Here is a 24090-nt window from a genome sequence, read left to right as displayed (position 1 = left end):
TTTGCACGCGGGTGCGACTAAACCCCGCCGATTTTCCCCCCCCCCCCACCGGCGGCGCTCGCAGCCGCCTCGGGGCTGCTCCACCGGCCCCCCAGCCCGGCTCCCCGGGGCCGAAGCGGCGGCAGCCGGCGCCGAGGCGCAGCTGCTGCCGCGGCCGCCGCTCCACGGCAGCGCCGGGGGCGGCTGTCAGTCGCCGCTGATTGATCCGCCAGACGGCGGCCGCGGCGCTGCGGGGCCCGGTCGCTTCCCGCCGCCCCGCGTGGCCCCAGCGCAGGGCTCGGCGCGGGGCAGCGCGCGCGGGCGACCCCGGTGGCGGGGAGGTGGGGGGGGGGGGGGCGGCCGGGGACCCGGGGCGGGCGCGCCGAGGGGGCGGGGCGTGGGCGTGGCCCCTCCCCGCGGGGCACGGAGGGGGCGTGGCCTGGGCGGGGAGCCCCGCCCCTCCCCGCTCGCTGCACGGGGTGGGCGTGGCAATGGGCGTGTCCCAAGCATAGAGCCACGCCCCCTCCCGCACAGTGTGTGGTCATGGGCGTGGTCATGGGCGTGTCCTAAGAGGAGGGCCACGCCCCTCCCCGCCCCTGTGCGCGGAGGTGGGCGTGGCCACGGGCGGCGGGGGGCGTGGCCGGGGGCGTGGCCGGGGCGGGCGCGGGGCGCACCGGAGCCAGCGGAGCGGAGCGGAGCGGAGCGGGCGCCGCCGCCGCCGAGCCCCGCCGCCGCCGCCGCCGCCCTGCCCGCCGCCGGCCCCCCCCCCACCGGCACCATTCCCGCCGCCGGGCGGCAACGCGCCCCGGCCGGGCGGCGGCTCAGCCTCGGCCGCAAAACTTTGCTGGCGGCCGCGGCCGGCGTGGTGATGGTGCTGGTGCTGGTGGTGCTCATCCCGGTGCTGGTGAGCTCGGCGGGCACCGACGGCCGCTACGAGATGCTGGGCACCTGCCGCATGGTGTGCGAGCCCTACGGCGGCCCGCCGCCCGCCGCCACCGGCGCCGGCCCGCTGGGCGAGCGCGGCCCGCTCCCGCCGCCCTCCACCCTGGTGCAGGGCCCCCAGGGCAAACCGGGGCGGCCGGGCAAACCGGGGCCGCCGGGGCCGCCGGGAGAACCGGGGCCGCCGGGAGCCGCGGGACCGCCGGGGGCGCGGGGCGAGCCGGGGCGCCCGGGGCCCCCCGGGTTGCCGGGCCCGGGGGCTCCGGGCGCCGTGAGCGCGGCCACCTACACCACGGTGCCCCGCGTCGCCTTCTACGCCGGCCTCAAGAACCCGCACGAGGGCTACGAGATCCTCAAGTTCGACGACGTGGTCACCAACCTGGGCAACAGCTACGACGCCGCCTCGGGCAAGTTCACCTGCGCCATCGCCGGCACCTACTTCTTCACCTACCACGTCCTCATGCGCGGCGGCGACGGCACCAGCATGTGGGCCGACCTCTGCAAGAACGGGCAGGTAAGGGGTGCCGCCGGGCCGGCCGCCGCCCTCCCGCGCCCCGGCGACGCGCTCCGGGTGCAGCCCCCGGGTGCCCTGTGCTTCTCCCGGTCCTGGGGATGTGCTCCGGGTGCAGCTCCAGGATGCCCTGTCCTTCTCCTGGCTTCAGAGATGTGCTCCGGGTGCACCCTGGGGTGCCCCTGTCCTTTTCCTGGTCCTAGGGATGTGCTCTGGGTGCAGCTCCAGGATGCCTTGTCTTTCTCCCGGTCCTGGGGATGCGCTCCAGTTGCACCTCCAGGATGCCTTCTCCTTCTCCCGGCTCCGGAGATGTGCTCTGGGTGCACCCTGGGGTGCCCTGTCCTTCTCCCAGCCATGGAGATGTGCTCCAGTTGCACCTCCAGGATGCCTTCTCCTTCTCCCAGCTCCAGAGATGCACTCTGGGTGCACCCTGGGGTGCCCTGTCCTTCTCCCAGCTTCAGAGATGTGCTCTGGGTGCACCCTGGGGTGCCCCTGTCCTTCTCCTGGTCCTGGGGATGCGCTCTGGGTGCACCTCCAGGATGCCCTGTCCTTCCTCCTGCTCCGGAGATGCACTCTGGGTGCACCCTGGGGTGCCCAGTCCTTCTCCTGGCTCTGGGGATGCGCTCCGGGTGCACCCTGGGGTGCCCTGTCCTCCTCCCGGCTCCGGAGATATGCTCTGGGTGCACCCTGGGGTGCCCCTGTCCTTCTCCTGGTCCTGGGGATGTGCTCTGGGTGCACCTCCAGGATGCCCTGTCCTTCTTCCGGCTCCGGAGATGCACTCTGGGTGCACCCTGCGGTGCCCAGTCCTTCTCCCGGCTCCGGGAATGTGCCCTGGGTGCACCCTGGGGTGCCCTGTCCTCCTTCTGGTCCTGGGGATGTGCTCTGGGTGCGCCTTGTCCTTCTCCCAGCTCCAGAGACGCGCTCCGGGTGCACCCTCGGGTGCCCTGTCCTTCTCCCGGCTCCAGAGACACGCTCTGGGTGCAGCCCCCGGATGCCCTGCTCTTCCCCCAGCTGCATCCCCGGTGTGTCCCGTCCTTCCCCCGGCTCCGGAGATGCTCCCTGCCATGTCCCCGGGGCACCCGCCGCCGGCCCCCCGCCCCGGGAAGTCCCCGTGGCTGCTCCACCACGGCAGCGCTTGCAGCGGGGAGGGGGGCTACCGCGTGGGTGCCGACCCCCCACACCAGATTTGGGGCACCCTCACCCCCCGCCCAACCCAACCCAACCCAACCCAACCCAACCACCACCATTTTCCGTGGGGCCGCGTTGAGCATCCTCGCGGGCATCCGCTCGGGGCGGAGGACTGGAGCCGCTTCGGCCCTCGCATCCCCGCCGTCGAGGCTTCATTATTATGATTATTATTTAATTTAATTTAATTTTATTCATTATTATTGTTCTTTACGCAAAGCCCGGGCTCGCCGAGCCCGGCCCGCCGGTGCGCTCCAGCGAGCGCGGCCATCTGAGCGCGCAACGCGGATTAAGCCGCGAGCGGAGTCGCCAACTCCGACCGGCGCCGGGCGATTTAACGCTTCGCCTCCCGGCCCCGTCTCCAGCCGTACGGCTCCTGCACCCGGGGCGCGAGCGAGGACCCGCCGGGCTGCGGAGGTCCCGCGGGGCAGCCGCGTCCCCCCCGCCGCCGCGCTGGCACTTAATGAGAGCCAGGGGAGCCCGGTGCCGGGCGGGAGCTGCTCCCAATGATTAATTAGCATTAATTACTCTTATTTGCATTATGTCGGAGTTGAAGGCAAACAGCGAGTGGGGAAACGCTGTGGGCGCTGGGGTACCCGCCGAGGGGGGTGATGCTCCCCGCTTGCACCCTGGGGAGTCCGGCCGAACCCAGCACCCATGCGCCGAGCATCCCGAATATTCCCTACGTGGCGGGTCCGGGTGCCGTGCCGTGCTGCCGGTCCCCATTGCGCGCTGAGGATCCCGGAGCCGTTTGCACGCGCGTTGCACACCAGCTGTCCAGGCCTGTCCGGAAATGGCACTCCCGCTGCACCCGCTGCGGAGCCTGGAGGCATCTGGGTGCTGTGTGCACCCGGAGCTGCCGGACCCTGGGGACCTTGGGGACCTCGGAGGTAGCACCTGCTGCACCCACTGTGCATGCCGAGACCCCCTGCACCAGCACCCATTGCACCCCCCACAAACTGAGACCCCCGAGCCAGCACCCACTGCACCCACTGCACATGCCAAGACCCCCCGAGCCAGCACCCGCTGCACCCATTGCACCCTCCACAACCTGAGACCCTTGAGCCAGCACCTACTGCACCCACTGCACATGCCGAGACACCCCGAGCCAGCACCCGCTGCACCCATTGCACCCCCCACAAACTGAGACCCCCGAGCCAGCACCTACTGCACCCACTGCACATGCCGAGACCCCCCGAGCCAGCACCCACTGCACCCCCCACAAACCGAGACCCCCCAGTACCAGCACCCACTGCGCACGCTACGACCCTCAGAACCAGCACCCACTGCACCCATTGCACCCCCCACAGAGACCCCCAAGCCAGCACCTACTGCACCCACTGCACATGCCGAGACCCCCCGAGCCAGCACCCCCTGCACCCATTGCACCCCCCACAACCTGAGACCCCCAAGCCAGCACCTACTGCACCCACTGCACATGCCGAGACCCCCCAAGCCAGCACCCACTGCACCCCCCACAAACTGAGACCCCCAGCACCAGCACCCACTGCACACGCTGCGACCCTCAGAACCAGCACCCACTGCACCCATTGCACCCCCTACAAACTGAGCTCCCAGCACTAGCACCTGCTGCACCCACTGCACCCTCCACAAACCAAGACCCCAGAGCCAGCACCCGCTGCACCCACTGCACATGCTGAGACCCCAGAGCCACCACCCCCTGCACCCATTGCACCCCCCACAAACTGAGACCCTCGAGCCAGCACCCGCTGCACCCACTGCACATGCTGAGACCCCCCCAAGCCGGCACCCATTGCACCCCCCACAAACTGAGACCCCCCAGAGCCAGCACCCACTGCACACACTGAGATCCCCTGAGCCAGCACCCACTGCACCCATTGCACCCCCACAAACTGAGATCCCCTGAGCCAGCACCCACTGCACCCACTGCACATGCCAAGACCCCCTGAGCCAGCACCCACTGCACCCACTGCACCCCCCACAAAGCGAGTCCGCAGTGCCAGCACCCACTGCGCACCCCAAGATCCCCGATGCAGCACCCGCTGCACGATGGGACCCGAGCCATTGCGCGCTGCACGTGCTGCACCCCAGCACCCCGGACCCGGCACCCTCCATGCCCCCAGCACCCCGGTGCTGCTGGCTGCCTTGCAGCTGGCTGGGGGCCGGGATGGGTGCTGGGAGCCCTCACGGCGGTGCACAGGGGTGGCCCTGGGGAGCCAAGGGAGACGTCGGAGCGCGGCGGGTGCTCTCCTAAAATGCAAAATATTCGGGAGCCGCTTGGCCAGGCCGCGGAGCCGCCGCCGGGGCCACCGTGCCGCAGTGGGGACGGCACCCAAGGGCTCCCCGGGGCCACCGTCGGGCACCCGGGGCCGGAGCGGAGCATCCGAGCCGGCCCGCAGCCGACGTTGGCCCGAGGAGGGATTTTTCGCTTTTATTTCTGTCCCTCGGGGAAACGCGGCTCCGCGACGCTGCCGGTGGCTCGTCACCTCTCCCATTGCTGCGCCCGGGTAAACTGAGGCACGGAGCAGCTCCGCGGTGGCCGGGCGGCTCGGGGGCAGCCGGCAGCTCCGGCCTCGCCATTTATCATGGCTAGTTAGGGCTCACGGCTGGCCGGCGCGCGGTGACAAGGCATCTCCTTAACGAGGGAAGACGAATGGCCCCGCGCTGGCGGCCGAGCGGGGAGGAGGGCGCACGGCGGCTGCACGAAATGGCTCTCCCCGCCGCACCGGCTCGGGGGGGGGGCGAGGATGTCCCCCGGGTGCCTCCGCGCGGTGGGGGACCGTTTCGCTGCCGGCGATGCTTGGGGATGCCGGAGCGCCATCCCTGCCCGGCGGGGATCTGCATGGGGGGGTTTCCAGCTCCCTTGCTTCTTCCCACCCTCCTCTTCTTCGTGCCACGTGCTGCCCTGCGGAGCCTTAATTAAGTGAGCGCGGTGATAGAAAGCGCTCGGCCGCCGCGGCTCCCTTCCTCCGCGGGGCCGGCACCCGCTCCGCCGCCGGCTGCATCCTCCCCGGCGTGTTTCAGAGACGAGGGGCGGCTGCGACGTGGCCGTCCCCAGGGCTGCTGGCGTCCCTGGAGATCGGGGTGCTGTGACAAGTGGCCCTGCGGGGATCTGCTCCCCAGCCTGTGCCTGCCGGGGTGGGGACCCCGGTGGGACGCGGGCGGATGCTGCTGACAAACACCCTGCGCAGCCCGGGCAGCGACACGCTGGCTCCTGCCGGGACCCCCGGCCCCGGGGACGCCCGCTCGCCCCAGCTGCCAGCTCCCGTTGAGGCCAGGCTGTGTCCCCTAGGGCTTCCTCCTTGGAGCTGCTTCCCACAGACTCAGCCGCTCCCAGAGCTGATGCCAGGCAGAGGGGTAGAAATAAGGGTGATTTTGAGTGTGGTGACAGTGTTGGTGACAGCCTGTGGATGACAGCACCGTGGATATGTCTGAGTGTGTGAGAGTAATCCCTGTGAGACTGGGCCATCAGTAGGTTTCAGAGTGAACATATGTTTCTGCATCACCAATCTCCCTCCAAGAGCATCTCGATCCGGGAGCCAGCGCTTGGGGGGAGGATGAAGGGACATGGGGAAGCGCCGCCCTCATTTCACCCGCCAACGGTGTCACCCTAGATGCTCGCTGCCGTCAGTTGGGGTCAGGAGGGACAGGAGAGGGGCCGGCAGGGACCTGCCCCTGCATGGGGCCGTGGGAACCAGGCTTGTTTCATTCCTGCCTCTGGGAAGGGCCAAGATGATGGAGCCGATCTCTTCTTCCTCGCCTTTATAGCTCTGATTATCGCCTTTCTCGCCCAATTTTGGCGCTTTTCCTCGCTCTTTCCCCATGCACACGCCAAGCCCAAGCGGCTCCGCAGCCGGGATGCTGCGTGCGCCCGCAGGGCCGGGGCATTAACGGAGAGAGGTTTCCTGCGAGGCTCCTCCACAGCCGCTCCGCGACGTCTCCCCAAGCGGCGAGAGGCAATTTCGAGCCCGGGATTGTCAGTTATAATTAGGAGCATCTTCTCCCCGGCGCGGTGCTTTGCATTTCACATGGGATTTTTACCTGCCGTCTTGTCACTGTCACCCAGGCCTGCGAAACCTTGCTGCAAAGTCTCCGGAGCGAGGTTAGATCTGATTACCCAAATAATTCTGTATCATCAGCAAGCTACGGAGACATCGCTCCTTTTCCAGGCGTTTAAGGATATATTGAGCAGAGGCGTCCCGGCGGGCTCTGCCGGGACCTCCTGCCCTTGTCCTCCAGCACTGAATGAGTATTTAGCAGCAAGAGCGACTTCTCTCGCCCCGTGGCAGGTTGGTCTCCTTAAGAGGTGCTGGTGAGCGACATGTCTAATTTTGGGGATAAGCCTGTTTGCAAGCTGGGCAGCTGGTCTGTGTTCAGGCCCCGAGCTGCGGTCCTGCATCTGAGGCCAGAGCGGTGGTCTTGTGTCCAAGCCCGGAGCTGTGGTCTCACGTCTGAGCCACGGTCCCACATCCAAGCCCAGAGCTGTGGTCCCACATCTGAGCCCAGAGCCGTGGTCCCGTCTCTGAGCCACGGTCCCACATCTGAGCCCAGAGCCATGGTCCCATATCTGAACCATGGTCCCATGTCTGAGCCATGGCCTCATGTCTGAGCCCAGAGCCATGGTCCCACATCTGAACCATGGTCCCTTGTCTGAGCCATGGTCCCACATCTGAACCATGGTCCTACATCTGAGCCCAGAGCCATGGTCCCACATCTGAACCATGGTCCCTTGTCTGAGCCATGGTCCCACATCTGAACCATGGTCCTACATCTGAGCCCAGAGCCATGGTCCTGCATCTGAACTGTGGTCCCACATCTGAACCATGGTCCCATATCCGAACCTGGAGCCATGGTCCCACATCCAAGTCCATGGTCCAAACCTGGAGCCATGGTCCCATGTTTGAGCCTGCCGGGTCAGGGAGATGCTCTGGAAGATGCTTGGAGGAGTCACAGTGACGGACCCCCAAGCTCTCTGTGCCAGTGCCCTCCAGGCACCCATTTGCCGGTGGGTGGGGGTCCGAGGCAGCCAGCACCCTTGTACTGAGGCACCCAGGAGGGAGCAGGGTGGGGACCAGCATGACAGCAGCACGCTGGGCATCGCTGCTGGGTGGCCTCCAAGCCCACCATGTCCCGTAGGTGGGCTGGGACCCTGCTGAGCATCCCGGTGGGGTGCATGCCCCGGGGCACCCATGGGTGTCCCACAGGTGTGTGGGAGCAGCCTGCCAAGGCCTGTGCAATGTCCTGGAGCCATCGATGGGAGGGAGAGCTGGGGCAAGGGGACCATGCCATGGGGTGCCATCCCTGCCCCTACCCCTGCCCGGCCCTGCCCTGTGCCTGCCTCTGCCGGTGGAGACCCCGGCGCGGACGTCGTGGCAGGCGTGGGGACCGAGGCAGGGACATCCCAGCACGGGGTGCCCCATGGGGTGCCAGGGCATGGGGCTGAGACGGGGCGCAGGGCTGAGGAGGGGACACTGGGACGTGGAGCCGAGGCAGGGAGGCCAGGGCGTGGGGTTGTGGCATTGGGGTACGGGGCTGGCGTGGGGGTGCCCTCGGGGTGGCAGGGCCCAGGCATGGACATAGGACATGGGACTGAGACAGGGACACAGGAGATGGGGCTGAAGCAGAGATACTGGGGCACGGGGCCATGGCAGGGCCATGGGAGGGAGGAAGGGACATGGGCCATGAGGCCAGGGCAGGGACACAGGACACGGGACAGAGACGGGGACACCAGGACACAGGACTGAGGCAGGGACATGGGAGATGCGGCCAAAGCAGGGACATCAGGGCATGGTGCCATGGCAGGGCCACGGGAGGGAGGAAGGGACATGGGACACAGGATGGAAGCAGGGACACTGGACATGAGGCTGAGGCAGGGACACAGGACACGGGATGGAGACAGGGACACCAGGGCACAGGACTGAGGCAGGGATATAGGAGATGGGGCCGAAGCCAGGGACATCGGGGCATGAGGCCAAGGCAGGGACACAGGAGGGAGGAAGGGACATGGGACACGGGATGGAAGCAGGGACATGGGGCTGAAGCAGGAACATCGGGGCATGGCACCATGGCAGGGCTATGGGACACAGGGCCAAGGCAGGACCACGGGAGGGAGGAAGGGACATGGGACACAGGATGGAAGCAGGGATGTGGGCCATGGGGCGGTGGCAGGACCACGGGGCGCCCCTGGGGCTGCCGGGGGGGGGTGACACAGGTGTCCCCCCCCCACAGGTGCGGGCCAGCGCCATCGCACAGGACGCCGACCAGAACTACGACTACGCCAGCAACAGCGTCATCCTGCACCTGGACGCCGGCGACGAGGTCTTCATCAAGCTGGACGGGGGCAAGGCCCACGGCGGCAACAACAACAAGTACAGCACCTTCTCGGGCTTCATCATCTACTCGGACTGAGCCCCCCGGGACCCCCACCGCGGGGGCCGGATGGGGCAGGCGGGGGGGTTTTTGGGGAGGGGGGGGACGGGGACACCACGCTGCCCCCCTGCTGCTCCTTCCCACCTCCCCGTCCCATGGCTGCGGACCCTGCTGAGCCCCATAGCGCCCTGGGGTGCCCCCCCCCCGCCCCAGCCGGCGTGTATATATGTACAGGACGCGCGGACGTGCCCACGGGCCCCTGCTGCCCTCCTCCCTCGTCCGGTGCCGGGGTTGTCTTGGGGGGGGGAAGGGGGGGGGGGCGCGTTCCTGCCCCACGGCGGGGCGAATCCATGGTAAAGCAGAGCTGTGACCTCTCCATGGCCTGGTGTCTTCTTCTCCCCCCCGCCTCCACACCCACTGTGTGGGGCGGAGGCCATTTTTGGATACGGCCCCCCGGGGGATGAGGTCCTCCCCCCGCCGCCATGGTCATCCCCGGGGGGGGGGGGGGGCGAATGGCCCAAATGGGCCCGGCTGGAGCTGAGGGCGTCGCAGCAAGATGGATGCTCAGCTTGTCCCCAAGCCACCTGGCTGGATGCGCAGCCTCCTTTGCCCCCACCCAATTCGGGGACCCATGGGTGCCTCCGGAGTGGGGGCCAGGCCGAGGGGCGCCCATGGAGGCATCGAGGCCGGCGGGGGGCCCATGGAGGCGTCGAGGCCGGGCCGGCCACAACATGGCAGCCGGGCCACAGGCCCAGCGGGGCGCCGAGGGGGCCATTCCCCCCCCCGCCCTGGTTGTAGCTTGCGCCTCAGGGCCGGGCCCTGCGTGCGGCTCTCGGCCCTAATTAGCGGGGCTCGTTAGGGCAGCGCCGGAGCACCGGCGAAGGGGGACGTCAGCTGGAAAACGCGATGCGAAGGCGGTAATTAAGGCCTGGCGCCCCTCCAGCCAGCGCCATGGCCGCCGCCTCGCCTGGCGCCCGCGGGCCGGGGGAAGGGGAGCCCCCGGCCGGGGGTCGCCACGGCCCCGAGGGGACGGGGATGGGCGCCCCGGGCTGGGCGAGGCCGCCTGCCCCTCACTGAGGGGCTCCCGGGGGGGCTCAGCGCCCCTCAAGCGGGCCGTGGTGCCCCCCGCGGGCCCCGGGCGGACGCGGTCCCCCCGCAAGGGGGGGAGGGACCCAGGCGTCCGGGCGAGCCCGCGGCAGCGCCCGGCGCTGCGGGACTACAACTCCCGAGACGCCCCGCGCGCGGCCGGAGGGCCACGTGACGCGGAGGAACCAATGGGGGAAGGGGAGGCGCGCGGCCAATGAGAAGGGCCAGAGGGGGTTGCCGGGAGATTTGAAAGCGGCGAAGCGGAAGCGGTTGGGTGCGGTGGGGCAGGGCCCGGGGGGGCCTGGGAGGGGGCGATGGGGGCCGCGGGGCGGGGGGGGGCGGCGGCTATAGGGGACCAGAGGGGCAGTGGAGCCCGGGGAGGGCGCTAGGGGCCTGGGGGGGCCATAGGGAACCCAGGGGGGCAATAGGAGCCTCGGGCGGGAGGGGGACGTTATGGGCCAGGGGTGGATTATAGGGGACCGGAGGGACAACAGAGCCCGAGGAGGGCACTAGGGCCCCGCCGGGACTATAGGGACCTCGGGGGGGCCATAGGGGCCTCGGGGGGGCATTATGGGCCGGGGGCAGGCTATAGGGGACGGGAGGCCCAATAGAGGACCTGGGAGGGGTGATAGAGGCCATGGGTTGGGTGCTGAGAGGGGCGATAGGGGACCGAGGGGGCCACAGGGGACCGGGGGGAGGGGAACAGGGGACCGAGGGGGGCAATAGGGATTGGGGGGCAGGGCTGGGGGGGGTAGGACCCCAAATGGAGGCATGTAACTGGGTATGGAGGGATGGGGGCAGAGCCCCTGGTGGGGGGCGCGGGGTCCCCAGTGGCCATGTGCTCCCAATGTCCCCCGCTGTCCCCCGGCTTAACCGTTCCCACCCTCAGAGCCTCTGCGGACCCCCGGGGCGCGTGGGGCCGAGGGGGGTAGCGTCTCCCAGCCGGCGCTGGGCCCCGCTGCCTGCAGCCCCATGGCGCTGGGCCCGCCGCCCGAGGAGGGCACCGTCTCCGTCGTGGTGCGCGTGCGGCCCCCCAGCCCCCGCGAGCGGGAGGGGGCCGCGCACGCCGTGCTGCACGTCGTCGACCAGCACATCCTTGTCTTCGACCCTGATGAGCCCGGTGGCCTCCCGGGCGGCCTGTTGGCCGGCCACAAACCCAAGCACCGCGGCAAGGACCTGAAGTTCATCTTTGACCGGGTTTTTGGGGAGGGAGCCACGCAGGAGGAGGTGTTCCAGCACACCACCCGGGAGGTGCTGGACGGTGTCCTCAACGGCTACAACTGCTCCGGTAAGGCCCCTGGCTTCCTGGCACGCCTGTGCCTTTCTATCTGCCCCATTGGGCTTGGGTGCTGGGCTGCCAGGGACGGCTGAGCCGCAGGCGCTGCTCAGCGTGGGTTAATAGGAGCATCATACGACCGAGAGGATTATTTGGCTCTCTCGGAGGCAGCGAGGCCTCAGCTGTGGCACCGCGTCCGCTTTGGGCTCGCTGCTTACAGAGCGATGGAGACGAAGGACAAAGGAGGGCCCCAGAGATGCTTAGCGCTTTAGGAGGTGTGATTTACAGGACGGCTGCAGGAATTGGGCATTGGTGTAGAAAGCGAGACCGAGCAGGTGCTTTCCAGGCACGTAGGGCCGTCCGAGGGAAGGTGATCACTTGCGCTCCGCCGCCCTGGGGCGAGAAAGGCAGAAAGGAATTGGGTGAATTCACAGCGCAAAGAGCGTCTTGGTTTCGCCATCCTTTCCCGACCTAAATCGTTGTGTCAGGAGGAGCCATGAAACTCCCCGCGGCTGCTTCGGGAGGACGTTGAGGTTTGCTGCGGGAGAGGAACGCGCGGCAGGGTGCTTGGGGTGCTGCCGTGCCCCTTGCACACATCTCCCGGGCTGACAGAGCCGTACGGCCGGGCCTGAAAGCTCCTCGCCACGCCTGACGCTGCAGATCTCGCGCCGTTTGCAGGCTGTCAGGAGAAGAATAGCATAACTAGCATGTCACTTCTGCAAGGCAGGCGCTGAGCGGGAGGCGACCGCGCTCTCCTGTCTAATCATGCGCTGGGCTGGGCACTGGGACTGGCGGATGCTATTCCTGGCTCTCCGGCGTGCTCTGTGAGCTGCTGAAGGCTGGCTCTGTCGCTGTGCCCACCTGGCAGGCATGTCTTGTGTCTCTATCTGCATAAAATAACTCCCGGATCCTCAAATGAGATATTCTCCAAGCACAAAGTGTTGCTAATGGGGAGAAGGGCTGAGAGTCTCTAGATTAGTGTGTCCTGCTCTGAGGTTAATGCTTCAAAGAGGGTGTTGAAAGACTGGGAAAAAGAGATGAGTTACAAGGTCTGGGGAAAAAACCACCTTCTGGTGAGAGACAGGGGAAGCCGGGTCTGCTCAGCTTGTTAATGGGAAGGTTAAAGGGTGGCTTGAGTATGGCCTTGAAGTGTCTAAATGGGTGATAGTTTGGGGACTCGCTCTGCCTTTATCTGCTAAATTAGAGATGCTGTGGCCGAAAGCCAAGACTAGACAAAATTGCGCTGGAAAACAGTGCAGATTTTTAGCGCTGAGGGCAATTAACTCCTGAACCAATTTGCCTAGTTTCTGCCTGATCTCCTGCCTTCCGCTACGAAGACTCGGAGGGACCCTGGCCCTGCCGTGGGCCTTGCTGGAGGAAGCTCTCCGGTGGCGGTGAGGCGACACTGCGTTGCTCCCGTCAACGACAGTCTCAAACAGCCACCCTTTCCCTTTGCAGTGTTCGCCTACGGTGCGACCGGAGCGGGGAAAACCTACACCATGCTGGGCTCTGAGAAGAGCCCGGGCATCATGTACCTCACCATGGTGGAGCTGTACAAGAGGATCGAGGCCAGAAAGGACGAGAAGAGCTGTGAGGTGCTCATCTCCTACCAGGAGGTACGCTGTGTCCGAGCTGTCCCCTCCTGCCTCCGAGTCATTGTCCCTAGGATTTAGGGTTGACACAGATCCTGTAATGTCACATGGAGTATCCCAGCTGCTCGGGGTCCCCCCGTGCTGCGGGCTGTGCCAGGGTGGCACTAACTCAGCCAGAGCCTGGCTGGAACCAGCCTCATCTGACCAGTAAGGTGAACTGGTGCTGCTGGTTTCTTCCTGCCTCTCTGCCCTCTGGAGCCTGGGAAGTTTCTCTTCCTTGCCGAGACGACAGAGCATCTGCAGGCTGCACAGCTATCTGCCCTTTGTGTCCGAAAGGGCGTTAGAGGAGCGGTGGCACCGTGACTTGCAAGTAAAGCCTTCGAGAGCTGTCCTCTGCATTTAGAGCACCGTCAGCTGTTCCCGGTGTAACGCCTGGGAGGCTGTTCTTGAGGTGTTTCTTTGGAGGGGGGCACATCTGATTAGGTCGTGTGTGATGCTGGTGTGAAAAGCTGCTTTCTCTGCTTGTTGCGCCTTGCTGCTGGGCAGACAACCTCAGCCTTGCTCTGGGTTGCCTGCTGCAGGTGTACAACGAGCAAATTCACGACCTCCTGGAGCCCAAGGGCCCTTTGGCAATCCGGGAAGATCCCGAGAAAGGCGTCGTGGTTCAGGGTCTCTCCTTCCACCAGGTAGGTGTGAAAGATGGGCACAAGCTCTGGGCCACGTGTGTGCAAAGAGCATGGGGACGCCGTCTGCGCGGCAGCAAATGTGGCTCTGAGCTGAAGCCCTGCAGAGCAGCAGGATGTCTGAGCTGCTGTAGTTGTTTGGTGTCAGCTTGACTCCGTGCCTGCTAATCTCCGCCTCTCTGCATCCTCTCCCAGCCCAAATCGGCAGAGCAGCTCCTGGAGATGTTGGCCAACGGCAACAAAAACCGCACGCAGCACCCCACCGACGCCAACGCCACCTCCTCCCGCTCGCACGCGGTCTTCCAGGTGAGGGGTGATGGCTGGGGGATCGCTCGGGCTTTGTGCCAAAAGTGGGGCTAAGACGCAAGCCTGTGCAGGGTCCAACCTCCCAAGGGCTGAAGTTTCACCTCATGCTTTCGACTCTCACAGTTTTGGCGGTTGGGAACCGTATGTGTTACCTGGCTTGGAGCAAATGGGACCAGTTATGACAGGCTCCTTCTTGTGCCTCCTAAGTGCCTATGGGCAGCCTCTCTGCTCCACCATCCCCCTCGGCGCTGAGCCAAGAATTACGTCCCCGGCTCTGTAAGATTGGCCCCGGTTCGTTGGTGCTCCCCTGCAGAAACCTCCCAGTTGATTGCAATTCCAGCCAGGCCCTTCCCCGAATTAGCAAGGCCGTCACAGCTGCGTGAGGACACTGGGGCCTCTGACTGTAATTTCAGTGTGGACCTGGTGCCTTGCCCGGTGCTGCTTGCAGGGGAAGTACAGGTGTCTGGACGGCTTCCCAGCTGGCTTCCCAGCTGGCCACGGCGGTGGGCTCTGGATTCCTGCCTGCCGCGAATCCATTAGCCTGCTGGAAATCTGCCCTTCTTGCCGCCGGTTCTGCCTCCCGGCAGGCGAACCACGGTCTGGTGAGGAAGCAGAACCGGCCTCTCCAGCGCGAACGCCTCAGCCCATGGGAGACAATAGTGTGTCCCGGGGACAAGCAAGCTGCTGAGGATGTTTTATGGTGGCGGGAGAAGTGCTTGCTTCTCCTGGAAGATCTTTAGGGATGCAGAAGGCAATGATGTGAAGCAGTGCAGCAGAACGAGCCTTGGCAGCAGTGTCGCTCCTCGCCTGAGCCAGCTGTGAAGTGGCCTCAGCACCGAGAAGCCTTGGCCAAGACCCCCTTGGGGACATCACTAGGCTGTGCCGGCTGGCCCCGGGGGGCTTGCAGCCCTTGTCAGGGTCCAAGTTCGCAGGCGTGCACCTGGATTATCATCTTCCAGCACCCTCCTTGAGGCAAGACCCACAGCTGGACTTGTAGCTTGAGGCTGACACCGTGCATGAGCACTTTCCAGGTCCCAGCAGGATCTCAGCCAGCATGTAGCCCTTCGGAGACCCAACTCGCTGTGTGCCGCCTGCTGACAAAGCATAGGAGATGCTGATTGTTTTCCCTAGCTCTGTAACGTCATGTGAGGTCACTTCCATGGCTTTGCCGCTCATGTCATCGCAGTTTTGGCTTGTCTTTTCAAAGTGTCATGGCCCTCTTTTCCCCCTGCCTGACATCCTGGTGCCTGTGATCCACTTCACTGTCCTTTTATGAGCATCAGCACCTTATCCTGCTGGCGATGCAGCCTCCAACCCGCAACCTCACCCCTTATTCAGCAGCAGTCTCACCGATCTCTGTCCTTGCAGATCTACGTGAAGCAGCGGGACCGTGTTGTCGGCCTCGCTCAGGACCTGCAAGTAGCCAAGATGAGTTTGATCGACCTGGCAGGCTCAGAGAGAGCTTCGGTCACCAAGACCAAAGGAGAGCGGCTCCGGGAGGGTGCCAACATCAACCGCTCGCTGCTGGCCCTCATCAACGTCATCAACGCTCTGGCCGACGCGAAGGTAATGCTGCTCCTCGTGTAGCACTGCCGGCCTCTGGGGTAGGTGAATGTGAGGGAGGTCCTTGTGCACCAGACCTGTCCTGGTGCGGTGGGGATGGCAACCTGGGTTGGGGACAGCGGTAGGGATGGGTCTGATAGGTGGCATGGGGCGTGCGTAGCCATCCCATCATGGCACGGGACTCGGGGCTAAGCTTCTGTGAGCCAAAAGCTGACCAGACCCTTGATCTCTTGGTACAGAGCAAGAAAACCCACATCCCATACAGGGACAGCAAGCTCACGCGGTTGCTGAAGGACTCCATCGGCGGCAACTGCCGCACCATCATGATCGCTGCCGTGAGCCCCTCCGCGCTGGCCTACGAGGACACCTACAACACGCTCAAGTATGCCAGTCGGGCCAAGGAGATCAAGCTGTCGGTGAGGACCTCGCGTTGCGGCAGAGAGCTGCTATGGTTTTTGGGAGCGGCTGGGGATGGTGGGAAGGAGTAGAGTTTTGCAACCTGCCCTGGTGCGTGTGGGGTGGCTTGGTGGGTGCTTCTCTGCCCCATCTTCAGTTTCCCAGTCCTGGGAGTGCTGCTCCAGGCAGAATCCAGCCCATGAAGATGCTGAGCAGCCTGTCTTCTGCTAAAGCCCCTCAGCCCGGAGCCTAGAAAGGCTCCTGAGTGGGCCAGCAGGTCCCTGGGCGTAGATCATGTCTGCTGCAGCCGCCCCAGGGCTCCCTGGGGATCCTTGAGCCCAGGAGAGGATGAGTAGCTGCCTTCCTCTGGAGCAGGGAGAGGGGGCACGCGCTGCCTCTGCGCTTCTTTAACCTCTCGCTCCCCCCGGCTCCGCAGCTGAAGAGCAACGTGCTCAGCCTCGACTGCCACATCAGTAAATACGCCGTGATCTGCGAGCAGCTGAAAGCGGAGGTGAGGTGCGGGCAAGGAGGGAGGGCTTGGGGAGACAAGACGCAGCCCTCCGACTTCCCCGGTCCTCCACGAGCTGCATGAAGGTGCCATCTGCCAGGGGGGCTGTGTTGACCCCCCCGCGGTCGCAGGGAGCTCTGATCTCCCCCAGGCTGCGAAACCGGCTGTGAAAGGGATGAACTTTCCTCGTAGGTGGCAGATCTGCGGGCGAAACTCCACGCCTACGAGGGCAGGGCCGAGGATGCAGAAAAGCAGGTGCTGGCGCCGCTGGCTCCCCCCAGCTCGAGCCCGGTGGGGCTGCCCAGGTGAGGCTGTGGGGCTGGCAGGGAGAGGGCACAGAGCTGAACGCGACCTCCTCATGCTGAGGAGTCTGCAGGGTTTTAGTGCTGATTGGAGCCCAGGATAAGTCCAAAAGCAGATGAGCTCGTCTGCCAGTGTGCACCATCTTCTTGACTGCATGCAGACCTAACGAAGCCGGACAGACCGCAATGTGCAAGCATCGTGCAAGTTGGGCTGCAGAGACCAAATCTTGTTCTGTCTCATTCATCCCCAAACTTCTTAGAGGAATGCGACAGCTTTCCCAGCAGATCTTCTCTGGCTCAGTGACTTCCCCTCTGGAGATTTCTCTTCCCCAGGGTCGTTTCTGGTTTCTGTAGGTTGGAGGAAGCTGTCCCACAGACACGCTCGGACCCCCAGGTTTCCTGGGACGGTGACCAAGAGGCAGTTGCAGCACAGCCGCAGTTGGAAGCCCAACGGCCTGTTCAGCCACAGAAGCTGGAACGGGAGGAAGAGGTGAGAGGAGGAGTGGGCAATGAGGGAGGGCTTGCCATGGCAAGCCAGGCCGGTCGGGGGACACCTTTGTGGCACAGCTCGGTCTGCTGAGAGAGGGCAGGAGCTCAGCAGGCCTGCGGGGTCCCGGGGCACCTGGCTCAGCGTGTGCCAGGCTCTGTTGCTAGCAAAACCCGTTAACTTCCGTGATAACAGGGCATTTAAGGGAGCAAATGCAGCTTAGATATGGGCTAATCCTGGGCTAGATGGCTAAGTGCTCTTGGATGATCCCTCCAGGCTCAAGAAGAAATGCCCCCCAGCAGCCCCAGAGCATCCCATCACACAGATCTCCAGCTGGAAACGAAGAAAGCAAGCCTTCCTCTACAGGGGTTGTCCAACAGCCGGACAGAGACGTGAGTGTCCTTGTGCCGTCCCCATGTGTCCCTTCCTCTTGGTTGCCTATGAGCACTGTTTCCCAGGGAGGGTGGGTTGCGTTCATTCTTGTTGCACGTAGCCATCCGAGGAACAGTCTGCACGGACTTGGTAATAGGTTTCTGCTTGTAGACAACTGCCTGCCTTGTAAAGAGAGCAGATTTGGCTCCTGGGGATTTAATCCCATGGGATAACCTTTCCCAGGCATGAAGCAGAGAGAGACAGATAGTCCATGGGGATTCACTTGTGGAAGGTCCTCTTTTTATACATGCCCTCATCAGCTGTCATGCCTGGGAACAAGAAGACATTAGCTCAAGAAGCGAATACACGGTGCAATGAGTGGTGGAACAAGCCTTCTCTGTGTCCTGGAAATGCTGCTTCCACCGGCAGAGAGAGGTTTCCAGGCACAGCAAAAGCAGGAGCCTTAAGTGCAAGTCGTTAGTCCCGAAATCACCTCTGCAGAGACTCTCCTCCTGCCTTGGCTCCCCCAGGTCCTGCCCTGGCAGGGCTCCCGTGGCACCATCTACCGAAGTCTCTGCCCACCCATCTTGGCAGAATGAACCTCTTTAGAAAGATGTCTGGAAGGAGGCTGGCCTTGATGTGTGCCTGGATCTCTGTCTGACTCTAGCCAAGCTAACGAGTGTCTGAAGCCTGGCAGAAAGTCTGTGGATGCTGCTTGGCCCCTTGTAACCAACAGGTGAACACACAACTCGTAGCTATGGCTCTCTGGTAGGAGATTTACAGCTTGGGTATCTCACGGCTTCAAAGTTTGCCTCTCTTCCTCCTAAGCTTTGCACTAATGAGCTCTGTCCCAATGGAGCAGGTATCTAGAGGTGATGCTGGTGGTTCTGAGCCTCTGCTGCTGGTGATACTGGCCCAAGATCGCTGGCTAACTGGTTCTTGGGTCTGAATGCAGATAGGTTGCTTTGTGCCACGTCAGAGGGAGGTCACGTCTCCATCATCTGGCGTTGTGTCCCTCTCTGTCCCAGCCTCATAGCTGCTGTCCTGAGCATTGCCCGGAGGCAGTACTCCCTCCTGAAGGCTGCCAACCTCTTAACTCCTGACATGGTCTCCGAATTTGAGGAACTGGAGCTCAAGGTCCAAAAGGAGGCTGGTGCGAGCCTGGAACAAGCCAGGCTGCCGCACAGACCCGCAGAGACCAGCGGGGCTGCTCCAGCCCGAGGGACGCAGCAGGACTGTCGCGGTGAGGACTTGGGACAGTCGGTGTGCTCGCCTCTGCTATGCCTCGGGGAGCAAATGGTGTGCTGGAGGGGCGTTTTGGAGGAGATGGTGGTGGCTGTGGGCACAGGGCTGAGAGCTGAGTTTCCTCCTGAGGTGGTCCCTAGTGGACCAAGGGCAGCTCCCAGCCGCGCTTTGTAGGGCCTTTCAGGCTAACGAGCATCTCTGGCAGCCTGGGGCACCTCGGACCAGCGTATTTGTGGTCCAGGGGACTAAGGTAGCAGTTTTTTGATCCTTTTGTGGCTGGATTTACTCCTCCTTGGTTCATTTTCCCAAGTCAGCCCAGCTACAGCCTTCCAGCTGGCATCTGAAGAGCTTCCTCCATGTCCTCAGTGCCAAGGTTTGCCCACAAACCCAGCAGTGAAGTCGTGGATCCTGCAGGCTCTGTTTTCCAGGGGCAGACTGGGCACTTGTTTTAGGGCTGGTCCGGTGCCTTTAGATTAAGGAGGCGTCAGGATTTGTCCTGACTCTCTCCCTCTGGGTTTAACGTGAGCGTGGTTTGATGGAAATACGTAGGCTCATACCTAGGGCTGGGCAGATTCAGCTCAGCTGTGATGATGGGCAGAGGGGGATGTCCCCGGACCGGAGCAGTGCCTGGGTACGGCTGTGGACAGGGAGGTGACTATTTTGCTTCTCTGCTTCTCTAGCTGAGGCATCTGTCAGCGTTCCTGCCACCGAGCACAGTGCCCCTGTGACCAGAGCCGCTCTGCGACGCTGGCAGCAGCTTGCTCCGCTCGCCAGCCCCACGCTGAAGGCTCCCGGCCTGGCTAAGAAGAGGAAGAGGTCGGAGATGAGAAGCGCTTCCAGACGAGGAACTCCCCACAGCCTCAAAACGCAGGCAAAACGCCAGCGCAAATCCTCCCCGCCGGACCTGCGGAAGGGCTCCGGGAGAGAAGCGGAGACTCCTGGGGCGATGCAGAGCCAGGGCACCCCCTCTCCCGAAGGGACTGAGTCCTCCCAGCTGCCGCCATGTCGCACCCCCAAAATCTGCCCGTCGACGGTCACCAAAAGGCGCCCGCCCCTGGCGACGTCGGCCGCCCAAAACTGCTGCACCCCAGCTGCCCTGACTCTCCGCGACCTCAACATGACTTTCGACCTCTCCGAGGACAGCGGTTCTCCGGACGTGGCCAAGCCAGGGACCTTCAGCCTGCCCCAGTTCCCCGGCTGGGAGAACGTCCAGTGCCTCTTCAACAAGCAGGACGGCCCCTTTGCGCCCAGGTTAGTGCTGCCGCCCCCGGGGTCTCGAGGGCTCCGGGTGGGTTACCCTGCGAACGGTGCGGGGCTGCATGTTGTGGGATCTCTCCTGCTTGCTCTCACTTTCTGGTTGAATCGCGTCTGTGGACTCTGAATCGCAGCAGCTGGACTGAGAGGAGAGATGTCAGAAGTAGCTCGGCCTGTTGGGTGGGCAGTGGGCCAAGCTCGTGCACAAATTGCCTGCAAAGATATAGAAAGTGTTCCGAAAAATCGGTTCCTCCTTTTCCCTTTCTGTTTGGACTCTGGACGAGGATCCTTCAGACGGCTTGTTGAGCCTCAAGTGCATGTCTTGAACCAGGCGGGCCTTGCCTCTTTCCTGAGGGAGCCAAGGAGAAGTTAGAAGGGGGATCCGGGACTGTGCGGTGATATCTTTACTTTTGGCACTTCAGAGATGCTCTGGCTTCTGCAGAGCTGTGTGAATTGTGCGGCCCTCTGGAAATGGAGATTGTGATGCCCTTGGTGATGTGGGAGATCTTGAAGGAAATGTTTCCTGTAAAGGATAACTGGGGAAATGGAGGTGGAGAGGAACAGCTCGACCATGACCGCCTTGGAGAGCGGCGGTAGCTGGGCACCTGTCTCCTCTGTGCAGATCTGTCGAGGCCTCATCCATGCTCGACTCATTTCCCCCGCGAAGCTGGGCAGGTCGCGTGGTTGCCTGTGACTTCAGTTCCCCGCATGCATGTGGCGCTGGCCCAGTTGCATCCCAGCCTCATGAGCACGGGGGGGTCTGGATCCGACCTCAGCATTTTTCGGGGCCCCGGTGCTAACCCTCTTCTTTGGCTGCAGAACCTCCATCCCGGTGTTCACCATGAGGGGCTCCTCCATCCCCAAGCCCTCCTCCGTCTCCAAAGCGTCCACCCAGAAGCGGAGGCGATCGGTGAGGTGAGATGGCGAAGGTCCCCGGCACACTGTGTCCCGGGGCGCGAGTTTGTGGCTTGCTCCGGTGCTCTCCTCTGGATCCCGGAGCTCGGAGCCGCCGTCCTTGGGAGGACTGGGGAGCAGCCGTGTCCGCTCTGAGCCTCGGGGGTTTATAACGGCTCCTGAAATGGCCCTTCCCAAGCGTCCCGCTTCTCTTCGACAGCACTGCTTCCCGCTCGCTGGGAGGGCTCCAGAGCCGCATCACCCGCCTCCCGGGCGGCAGCTGGAGGTCCGCGCAGCCCCCGAGGGTCGCAGGTGAGCCCCTCGCCGCACCAGCCGGCCACCCGGGGACCCGGTCTCCCCGTGAAGCCCTGGGGCAGGCAGCGAGCTGGTGCTGCTCTCTGCCAGCCAAATCCCTTGTGCGGTTCAGGCTACTGGGAAGGAAAATACCCGGCGTCGGTACCTTTGGCGCTGGTGGAAGACGCTGTTTGGGGTTTGCCGCTTCCTGATGGCAGGAGTGTGGGTGCAGCCTCTGGGAAGGGTGGTGGGTGCTTGGAGCAGGCTGTAAAGGAGGATGGAGCTGGCGGCTCCTGGATCTCCTCTGGGACGGGGCCTGGTTTGCTCGTTTTACCCAGTCCCTCATCCTCCTCTCTCTGTTTCCATCCTCAGAACATCGTTCGGGCAGCCTTGGCCAGAAGGGCAGCAAGAGAAGCACGAAAGAGGTAGCAGCCTCTGCTGCCCCCAAACCCCAGGCCATGAAGCTCCTATGCTGATTGCCCCCAAAGTCCAGGACCCCTTGCCGTGGCCTAGCCCCCTCCTGGGGGCCCAAACCCAGGTGCCAGAATTTGCCTTTCTCTACGAGCCCCATCGCATCCTTCCAGCTCCTTCCTTGAGGTGTGGGGACCGATCTGCCCCTTCTTCTCTGCTCTGTATGAGGGAAGGAGCTCAGGGCCTTGTTCCCAGCCGCCTCCTGCCCTGTGTCCACCCTGGGGCCCCCCAAAACTGGCCAAACACCTTCCAGCTCCCATTGCCGGGGTCTGGCAACGTCCTGGAATACATTTGCCTTCGCTTGGCACAGCTCTGTATGTTTTTGTAGCAGATGGATTATTGCTGTTCCCTCTCAGCCCCTCTGTAATCCGCGCCGGGGTGTCGAGTGCTAACAGATGGGTGCTGCTAAGAAATAACACAAGCTTTTAATAAATCTTTTCGCTTAAAACCGGAGGGGTGAGGGGAGACGTGTGGCTGTTGCTTCTCGCCTCCTTGCCGCGCGGAGGGAGCAGTGGTTGGGGACCGCATCCCATCGAAGCGGGCCCTGGACTGGCCCTCGCTCCCTTGGTAGCTGCTGAGGGTGGGCTCCCAGCCCATCGCGGCTTCCTGGCTTCACGCTGGTGGCTTTGGTCCTCATCTCCCATCGTTGGAGGCTCCGTAAGTGGCTTTTGCCCCTCTGTCAGCTGTGTCGTGCAGGGGCCGGGGGGGGGGGGGTTTCCATGTTCTATGGAGTAGGCGAGGGGCGATATCTCTGCCCGGGTACCGCGGCGGTTCCCCATTCTTCCACGCCGAGGACCTGCCTCTTAGCTGCTCTCCTTTCCCACCAGCCCTGGCAGGGCGCAAAGCGCCGCTGCATCCTGTTTTTCCAGGCAGGGCTCGGTCCCTGGGTGCTCTGACGCATCCGAATCCCCGGGGCTGGCGTCGAAGGCGGCTTCCTCCCGCGAAGCTTTGGAGCTGGCCCAATTTGCCGAAGGGGCATGGGGAAGAGGGATGCGGGGAAGAGGGACGTGGGGGCCGGGTGCTCGGCTGCCTCCCCAGTGCCCTGGCCCCCGCGCCCCTGCCTGTGGAGCCGCGCACGAGCTGCTCCCGCGGGGCTCAGGGACACCCGGCTCCCGCTGACCTACTTCGCTCGGCCGGCTCCGGCGCGGAGAGCTGCCTCGCAGCGGCGGGCGTTCGCCTTTGTGTTCGTGGAGGCTGGAAGCTTGTAATTAAAACTTCCAGCTCTCTCTAAGTTCGTTTGTCTCATTAAGAGGTGGCCGGAGGTGGGGGCAGAGCCCTGATCTGACTCCCCGCAGCCCCCGGGAGCAACAGCTTTTCACAAGAGGTGTTGATGCTTTGATCCCAGCTGCGTAGGAGCTGGGAGAAAATAAGTATCGGGGGGATCAGCGGAGACTTTCTTGGCACCCTGAAGACCCGGCACCCACCTTGCTGGCATGGCAGTGGCCATAGCAAGAGCCCCACGTCCCTCCGGCTTCAGAGCAGGGTGCTCTTGTGGTGAAATTCGGCTCAAGGTGCCCGACAATCCCCACGGCGGGGTGGTTTTATGCTCATTGGAGCCGTCGTGGACGAGGAGCTTCGCTGGGGAGTGAATCGCTGTGATTTAATCCCTCCCGCAGGCTGCAGCCCCCCTGCGTGAGCTGGGGTCTGGCGGCAGGGCCCAGGCGTCCTGGCATGGGCTCTGTCCCCCGTGAGCATCCTGCATCCCACCCTGCTCCTGTCCCCAGCATGGCCAGGACCCCGGTCCCCATGGCCAGGGCAGGGGCCGAGTGGGGGTCCCAGCGCTGTCCCCGGCTCTGCCCAGCCGGGACCAGGGGCTGCTGGGCTGGAAGGACGAGGCTGTCCCCTCCGGCTGTGGCCATGGGACGTAGCCCTGGGGACACTGGTGGCCCAGCCACGGCCCCGCAGCGGCTCTTGCCACCGGTGCAGACGGGGAGCCTTTCCCGGCCATCGGCTGCCATCTAGCTGCCGGCCGGCGAGGCCTGTCCCTGTCCCCGCAGTGTCCCCACCAGTGCGTGAAGGTCCCCCATCGATGTGCCCGGGGTCGGTCACCCTTGGTGGCCCCATCCCAGCCACCCCCCGGGGCTCCCGCTGGCCCCCTAAGCCACCACGCGTGTCCCTCGTGTCCCCAAAACACTCTTGTCCCTTGCTGTGCTCCCCAGTCCCCACCAGCCTGGAGGTGCTGGATGCCACCCAGGATGTCCCCAAGGCCCCGCTGTCCCCAGCCCCCTATTCGTGGTGCCACGGCTCGGAGGGGGACGTGAACCCCCCCCAAATCATGCCCGGCAGCCGGAAGCCGGGAAAACCCCACGATCCGGCTTCCCGACGGCGAGCAGCTCCGCGTCCCGGCGCCAGCCCGGCAGAAAGGCACCCTCATTGCTATGCCGGGGCGGTCGGGT

The 24090-nt window shown here is 64.3% G+C and overlaps 2 protein-coding genes across 2 annotated transcripts; both read left to right on the top strand.

Moving 5' to 3' along the window:
- Positions 1-641: 641 nt before the first annotated feature.
- On the top strand, positions 642-9301 carry C1QL1 (complement C1q like 1). Its single transcript, XM_064524857.1, has 2 exons — positions 642-1432; positions 8825-9301. The coding sequence occupies exons 1-2, from the start codon at positions 848-850 to the stop codon at positions 9002-9004; spliced, it is 765 nt and encodes a 254-aa protein (XP_064380927.1). The 5' UTR covers positions 642-847; the 3' UTR covers positions 9005-9301.
- A 969-nt stretch (positions 9302-10270) lies between these two features.
- Positions 10271-22147, top strand: KIF18B (kinesin family member 18B). Its single transcript, XM_064524439.1, has 16 exons — positions 10271-10325; positions 10941-11339; positions 12786-12943; positions 13501-13605; positions 13798-13908; positions 15277-15474; positions 15711-15887; positions 16304-16378; positions 16568-16680; positions 17032-17167; positions 17441-17556; positions 18565-18779; positions 19462-20032; positions 20855-20950; positions 21150-21241; positions 21596-22147. Exons 2-16 carry the CDS (start codon positions 11024-11026, stop codon positions 21697-21699), a joined length of 2583 nt encoding a protein of 860 aa, XP_064380509.1. The 5' UTR covers positions 10271-10325; positions 10941-11023; the 3' UTR covers positions 21700-22147.
- Positions 22148-24090: the final 1943 nt, after the last annotated feature.

Source organism: Dromaius novaehollandiae, chromosome 22, assembly GCF_036370855.1.
Source record: "Dromaius novaehollandiae isolate bDroNov1 chromosome 22, bDroNov1.hap1, whole genome shotgun sequence".
NCBI lineage: Eukaryota > Metazoa > Chordata > Aves > Casuariiformes > Dromaiidae > Dromaius > Dromaius novaehollandiae.
The sequence above is the reverse complement of the archived record's forward strand: the minus strand, read 5'-3'. Positions and strand labels throughout refer to the sequence as shown.